The sequence below is a fragment of the Sus scrofa genome, chromosome 2 (genome assembly GCF_054392235.1).
Source record: "Sus scrofa isolate SSC_HxYL_T2T_F1_AM1 chromosome 2, Sscrofa_HxYL_maternal_Yorkshire_Landrace_v2.0, whole genome shotgun sequence".
NCBI lineage: Eukaryota > Metazoa > Chordata > Mammalia > Artiodactyla > Suidae > Sus > Sus scrofa.
The window spans coordinates 72,229,602-72,237,657 of record NC_139384.1 but is presented as its reverse complement, the minus strand read 5'-3'; the positions used below and the strand labels follow the sequence as shown (position 1 = coordinate 72,237,657).

The 8,056-nt window shown below is 37.2% G+C and overlaps 1 protein-coding gene across 1 annotated transcript; it reads left to right on the top strand.

The window, feature by feature from the left end:
* The first annotated feature begins 1,516 nt into the window (after positions 1 to 1,516).
* LOC110258787 (olfactory receptor 7A17-like) lies at positions 1,517 to 2,449 on the top strand. The gene has a single exon (XM_021082039.2). It carries the CDS (start codon positions 1,517 to 1,519, stop codon positions 2,447 to 2,449), a length of 933 nt encoding a protein of 310 aa, XP_020937698.2.
* Positions 2,450 to 8,056: the final 5,607 nt, after the last annotated feature.

Here is an 8,056-nt window from a genome sequence, read left to right as displayed (position 1 = left end):
ACATGTTTACATGTCTATAGGAGAATTAACAGTTGGAATTTAGGTACTGCTTCTCCATTTTTTAGACAAAAGGTAATCTAATGTTAATAGCTGTCTTGTATCCTTATTTTCCTAATTATTGTGAATGAGGGTGAGAATACCCCAGTAGTAGCAGCATCACTCCAGGAGGCCACAGTATGGGTGTGTGTGTGGGTGGGTGAGTGTGGGGGGGTATGTGTGTGGGTGTGTGTCTGTCTGTCCATCTGTCTGTGACTGTGTGTCTGTGTGTTGTGAGACATGATAAGTTCTCAAGGCAAGGAAGAGGCAACTGAGCCCATATTCTCCAGTGTGAGACCCTTAAAATACATGTGCCAGAATATTAATCAACAAATAAAAATAAGGAAGGGACACATTTCTATCCACAGGACTTACTTTTTATGTTTTATTTTATTGTTCTCTTTGTTACTAGAGTATACTTGATTTACAGTGTTATGTCAATTTCTGCTGCATAGCATTGTGACCCAGTCATATATATTCATATACATGTACACACATACACATTCCATTTCTTATATTACCTTCAATCATGGTCTATCCCAAGAGGCTGGATATAGTTTCCTGTAATAGGGATCTCATGGCTATGATACTTCTTGGAAACAAAATTAATAAAGTTAGAGGGACATGGGAACTAGGGACCCCTGTGAATTGAAGTTTCAACTTTGGCAGAGAGGCCTCCTCATTTCTCTAAATTCTCTGACACCATCTATCATCACTCTCCCTCTTGTACTTTCTTCTAGACTCAGTGGCTTATTTTGGGCCTTGGTTTTCTGAAATGCATTTTCCCTGTTGTTCCCTCTGACCAGAATATACTTAACCCAGATAGACTCATGTCTCCTCTTCTCTTTCCACACAGTCTCTGTTCAAGTGTTTTTCAGTCTACTTAAAGATGCAGTTAAAAAGAATGCCCCTGCTAACTCTGTTCTTCATACTTGACTTATTTTTCTCATAGCACCCATTACCATCTAATAATTTGTATGTTTTTTTACTTACTGATACTCTTTCTATAGAGACTACAGGGACTACTGTCCCTCAAAACCCTCTACTCTGTCCACGAGTTGGTCATTCTTCAATTTATGTTTCCCAAATATAAGATAAATTCCTTATTAAAAGTGTAGAATGCATGACAATGCAGGGGAAAAGCTGAATGTGGGATAGACGTTCCTTATCAGAGATGGCTGGGTGGATTACTTGAAAGAGAAATTTCCATAGGAAAATTACTGTATCGATTTTTGAATGCAAAATAAAAATTGTAGAATTTCAGCAAATTTGCACTGCCAATTTTGTTGCCATGCCCATAGCATGTGGAAGTTCCTGGGCCAGGGATCAAACCTGCAGCACAGCAGTGACCTGGGCCACTGCAGTGACAATGCCAGACACTTAACCCACTGCACCACAGGGGAAATCCATGCAATGCCAATTTTTAAGAAACTAGTCATACTATTTTTTTTTTTCATTTCTTGGTAGTCACCTCTACCGCATGGAAGCAGAGAATGATACAAGCGTTTCAGAATTTTATCTTATGGGATTATCAAAGGAACCAGCATTGCAGCCTCTCATTTTTGGGCTTTTCCTCTCCATGTACCTGATCACTGTGTTTGGAAACCTGCTCATCATCCTGGCTGTCAGCCTAGACTCCCATCTCCAAACACCCATGTACTTCTTCCTCTCCAACTTGTCCTTTGTAGACATCTGTTTCACCACCACTACCATCCCAAAGATGCTACAGAACATCTGGACACAGAACAAAGTTATCACATATGAAGGCTGCATCATCCAAATGTATTTTTTCATACTCTTCGCAACATTGGATATGTTCCTCCTGACAGTGATGGCCTATGACCGCTTTGTGGCCATCTGCCACCCTCTACACTACACAGTCATCATGAAACCCTTGCTCTGTAGACTGCTGGTTCTGGCATCCTGGATCATGAGTGCCCTGAATTCCTTGTTCCAAAGCATAATGGTGTTGTGGCTGTCCTTCTGTACAGACTTTGAAATCCCCCACTTTTTCTGTGAAATTAATCAAGTGGTCCAACTTGCCTGTTCTGACACCTCTCTTAATGACACGGTGATGTATTTTGCAGCAGGGGTGTATGGTGGAGCTTCCCTCACTGGAATTCTTTACTCATATTTTAAGATAGTTTCCTCCATACAAAGAATCTCATCATTGCGGGGGAAGTATAAAGCATTTTCCACGTGTGCATCTCACCTCTCAGTTGTCTCCTTATTTTATTGCACAGTCTTAGGCGTATACCTTAGTGCTTCTGCTACCCACAGCTCACACTCGAGTGCAGTTGCCTCAGTGATGTACACTGTGGTCACACCCATGCTGAACCCCTTCATCTACAGCCTGAAGAACAAAGACATAAAGAGGGCTCTGAGAAGAATCACTGGGATGGCAGCTATGTAAGAGCCCATTGTTCTGGGGCCAAAAATATACTCATGACTTTAGGACAAAAGCCTCAGGGCCAGAAATTGCTGATCTTTAATCAGATTGTTGAAAAACTTTTTCCTCCTCTTTATTTACTGTGATTCCCATATTCTTGGATTCAACTCCTCCACAAAATTTAAGGATCTCACTTTATTAAGCTCTGCTGTGCCTAATCTATAGATAGTTTTTCCCTATGTCCACATTCATATATTCCCAAAGATTTTCCAGGCTGGAATCAGAAATATTTGAAAATGTCCATATCTTACATCGGACAACTGGAGTTTCTTAAAAATAATTTCTCAAATGACATACATCATGCAGTTTTCCCCTAGTTTTTCTGAAGGAATGATCATTAGGTATTTTACTCATATGGGGGGGAAGATAGACTTGACAGCTAAGGCCATTTATGTAATTTCATTGCAGAAGAAAATATGAAGCTCTGATTTTACTTTAGTCTATCACTTCTTTCATTATTATTTTAACTTCTGTTCTTCACAATGAAGACTGTAACATTGCTCCATTTAATTCTTAGTGTATTGATAGTAATGCTATTGGCTAGGAATATCTGAAGCACTCACCTGGACATGGCAAGATCTCACAGACATTTTCCTAAATCTATGCTGTAGCTGGATTGGCCCTCTGGTTCTTATTATGAATGCATATTTATTTGGGAACTTCAAAAAAATAAATTCACAAGTCCTAGAGGGTACACAGCATGTCCATGGGCCATGCAGGTAGGTCTCTGGTAGAGAGAGAGAACCAACTGGGGGCTCTGCCTTTATTGAGTTGTGCAGGTGTGACGGCTAGGGTTCTGCTAGTTTACTCTTTTTTGTTGTTGTTGTCATTTTAGGGCCGCACCTATGGTATATGGAAGTTCTCAGGCTAGGGGTTGAATCAGAGCTGTAGCTGCCAGCCTATGCCACAGTCACAGCAATACCATATCTGAGCCACATCTGTGACCTACACAACAGCTCATGGCAATGCCAGATCCTTAACCCACTGAGCAAAGCAAAGGATTGAACCCACATCCTCATGGGTACTAGTCAGGTTCATTACTGCTGAGCTGCAATAGGAACTCCTCTTTCACTCTTTATTGGTGAATTTAAAACACTATGTCCAATCTCTTGGGTTAGAACATGATGGAAGAAAGTATGAAAAAAAAGAAATTAAAAATGTATATATATACATATATGACTGAGTTGCTGTGTTGTATGGCAGAAATTGAATGAATATTATAAATCAACTATAGTTTTATAAAAATTAAAAAATATATATGCATGGAATTAGGGTATGGAAAGGGGAAAGTAGGTAGTAGGTTCACACAGGTGACCTGGTATCTGTTTACTCAAGGCTTTCTAAAACAAGAACTTTATGGGTGGGAGTGGCCCTTGGTACTTACATATTTTCTGTGTCATACAACTGGAAATTCGGTTATTTGACATGATTATCTTTGAAGTGGATGCTTCAAAAAACCAAAGTTGAATTTCAGTCACTTACATCACAAGCAAAAAGTTTAATGTCAGATAATTACACTGCAAACTTGCCACAGTTTCATAACTGTTCTTCTAGTTTTGTTGGTTTATTTTACTATTCACTTTGGTGTCCAGAATGCCTACCATAGTGACTGGCAAAACCTGATTATCAAATATATATCTCCAGTGAAGTCTACATATAAAGACAAATTGGAATAAATTGACCTAATATGATCTTAATGTCAGAGAAGACTATGAATATGAGGAAGCAAAATATCAAATCACATATTTTGTTACTATGGAAGATATTTTTCATGCTATACATCTATTTATTAAAACATGGAAGATCAGTGCCCACAGGTGAGGGATTTATTCATTGGTGTAAATATTGGTTACTGCATTTTTTTTGTCTTTTTAGGACCCACCCGGGGCATATGGAGGTTCCCAGGCTAGGGAACAAATCAGAGCTGTAGCTACCAGCCTACACCAGAGCCAAATCAACGTCAGATCCGAGCTGTGTCTGCAACATATACCACAGCTCACAACAACACCAGATCCTTAATCCAATGAGCAAGGCCAGGTGTCAAACCTAGGTCCTCATGAGTACTAGTCAGATTCATTTCCACTGCGCCATGATGGGAACTCCTGGTTACTGTATTTTATATTTTGTTACTGAAGTATCTTCCCATTTCTGCTTGAAAACCTCTAAGGCTCCCTACAAACATGACTCCTTCTATTGTTCTACAAAACAAAAAATGAAAAAACAAAAAAAAAAACTCCCTTTTCCTAATATACATATATAATAAATACAAAAGGGGTGGTGAATGAACAATGCCAATTTATCGATTTCACATCTCCTTCATGTTCAGGAATCACTTCATTCTTGGTGATCAGAGGATGATTGACAAGAGAGCCTGATATCCTGCCCAGTCATGAGATTCAGGGTCACCAGTTTTTCTGCACAAACATGTATGTCCATCTACCTCTCCGACTTAATAGGGAGCCTCAAGGTGGTCACTCATTACTATAGTTACCCTAAATATACTTGATTATGAATGTTCTCCTCAAATATCAGAACAAATGTCAAAATTAAAATGTACAGATTGTTATAACTGCCCTCAGTTCTGTTTATTTGGGTTCTTGTATCAGTTAGCTATTACTGCGTAATAAGTCATTCTATGGCAAATGGCATAACCTAATGCATTTATTACCAAATGAAATTATTTAATGGGAAGTTGTACTGATTCTATTGTCCTCCTCATGAATGTGTAGTCAGCTCTCAGTCTCTACATTGTGTTTATTTGTCTTATCCATGATGTTGGGTAAGGCTGTAGTGCTTTTCTGTCTTGAATCAATTTATGGTCATTTCTGTATCTAGGTTTATCTTCTACTTACACAAGAAAAGAGTTTATCATATGAATTACTTAAAATTAATTTCACTGGCCCTACATCCATAAATAACACTTCTTCTTCCCAAGTTAAGTGAGAATCAACTACCTGTCCTCTAGATTCTACCCTTAGCCCTGAACCATTAGGTATTTTCCATTTAATTACCTGAGTAAAATTACACACAATAAACTGCATATTTAAAGTGTACAATTTGATGAAATAAAGAAGCTATAGAAAAACTAAGATAATACACCATAATTCAAGTTGTGTACAATTTGACAATGCACATATCTTTAAATGCTTTGTTATGTAATTGTGAAAAAATTAAGCTTCCTGGGCCTTAATTTCATTATGTATGAAGGTAATATGGGGTTAAACAAAACTTCATAGGGATGCTGTGAGAAATAAATAAAACGCATGGAAATTCATTTTTCAATCCAAAGAAAACATTGAAGGGTAAAAGTTGTATATATTTATTTGTGTGTGTTAATATACATTTTTTCCTTCAAATAAGCACAGTCATACATGTATGTACACACAGAGACATCTTTTATATTGAAAGGAAACTTAAGAGAAATTTGGAGGGAATAGAAATAAAAAGAACGAAAATTTCAATTAACATGAAATAAATGAATAGAGAAATATGGACACAAACATTTTAAACAGAGTAAGTGACCTCAATTTTGATAATGAATTACTTTTCCTAACTTAATGTCACAAAGTATCATAGGCAACATTTACATGTATGCAATGAGGAAATCACTCTATCTGCTCACAAAATGGAATATCTTCAAATTAACTGAAGCTTTTTTCCACTTTGTTGGTTTTCAACATAAAAAACCCTTATTTAAGGTCAGCTAATGAATAAATTGAGAAGTTTAAACTCAATTTTTTGCAAATTTCATTACATAAATATCTATATTATATTCCTATTACTGTAGCTGTAAAATATTCCCACACACTATTTGCTTAAAGTAAAAAAAATATGTATGCCCTTACATTCAAAGACAACAGAAGCTTGATATAAATGAGTCTTACTTGGCTAACATCAAATAGGGCAACAGTTCAAGTAGAAGCATAAGATCCTCAACTTACTTTGACCATGGACATACCAAATCTATAGCTACATATGGATGAATTTGCTCTAAAAAAGAAAAACTAGCTCAACACCTCCTCCACAGCAAAGGATGATAGAACCACAAGAAGATTGTAGGAGAGGCAGAGAAAAAGTCTCTCCAAAAAACCACACTCCTGGCATTGGTGACCCACCAATGGGCAGGATCTCACATTTACAGAGATTTTTTCCTGAGGAACAATAGGTCTGCCCTTTTTACATCAGGCACACCAACCCTTGGGACCTGTGCCAGAGAGACAAGTCACCAAAATGTGAGGATGTGAAAACCAGTGGGGCTTATATACAGGAAAGCTCAAAGCCAGTGGGGAGGGGAAAGTACTCTCTGAAAGAGCTCATGCACAGATTGACTCCCAGGACCCAGCAAAGAGCAGCAGTTTGTAAATAGACCATACATAAAGGATACTAATTAGTTTTAAGGCATCTTCTGGGGTGCAGGGGCTCGTTAAGTTTTTCTCAGTGAACAGGGCACTAGTAGGCAACATTTCGTGCTCTCAATCCACCTTGTGCTACCACTGCCACTGGTAGATGCCATTATTGCACTTCCACTACCTTTCTAGACCTCACAGGAATGCCATAACCCAGTGCTTCTCCTTGGCCTTGTGGAGCCAGAAGGCTTTCCTTGAACTTGCATATTCTCATGCAACACAAAAACTGGAGAACTTGCCTCACACCCACACAATTCTGGGGATGCAAAGATGGTTAAACATCCTCAAATCAATCAAAGTGATACACCAAATTAACAAAATGAAGGATAAACATCTATGATCATTTCAATAAATGCAGAAGAAGCACTTGAGAAAATTCAGTATTTGTTTATAATGTGGGCATAGAGGAAATGTACTGCCACATAACAAAGGCTATATAGGACAAGGCCACAGACTACATCATCCTCAATGGTGAAAAAGGTGAAAGCTTTTCCTCTAAGATCAGGGAAAAGAAAAGGATGCCCCCTCATGCCACTTTCATTCGACATAGTAGTGGAAGTTTAGCCACAGCAATTAGGCAAAAAAAAGCAATTTAAAAAGTCAAAATTAGAAAGGAAAAGTAAAACTGTCCCTATTTACAGATAAAATGATACTCTATATTTTTAAAATCCCAAAGATTATACCAAAGAACTTTTTGAACTTATTTAATTAATTGAACTAATAAATTAATTTCACAAAATTACAAATACAAAATCAATATACTGAAATCTCTGTCATTTATATACTCTAATAATGAATTATCTGAAAGGGAATATTTTTTTGAAATCTCATTTACAATGGCATAAAACAACAAAATATCTTGGTATAATTTACCAAAGAGGGGAAATACCTATACATTGAAAATTATAAAACACTAATGAAAGAAAATGAAGAAGACAGAAATAAATGGTATAGACACTATGGAAAAAAGTATGGCTATTCCTTAAAAAAACTAAAAATAGAGTTACCATCAACAGATGAATGGTTTAAGAAGAGGTGGTACATATAGAAAATGGAATACTACACAACCATAATAAAGAACAAAATAATGGCACTGGCAGCAACATAGATGCAATTAGAGATTCTCACACTAAAGTGAAGTCAGTCAGAAAGAAAAAAGACAAAT

Excerpts from the sequence above, each read along its gene's own strand:
- LOC110258787 (XM_021082039.2), top strand. The coding sequence starts at position 1,517 with ATGGAAGCAGAGAATGATACAAGCGTTTCAGAATTTTATCTTATGGGA.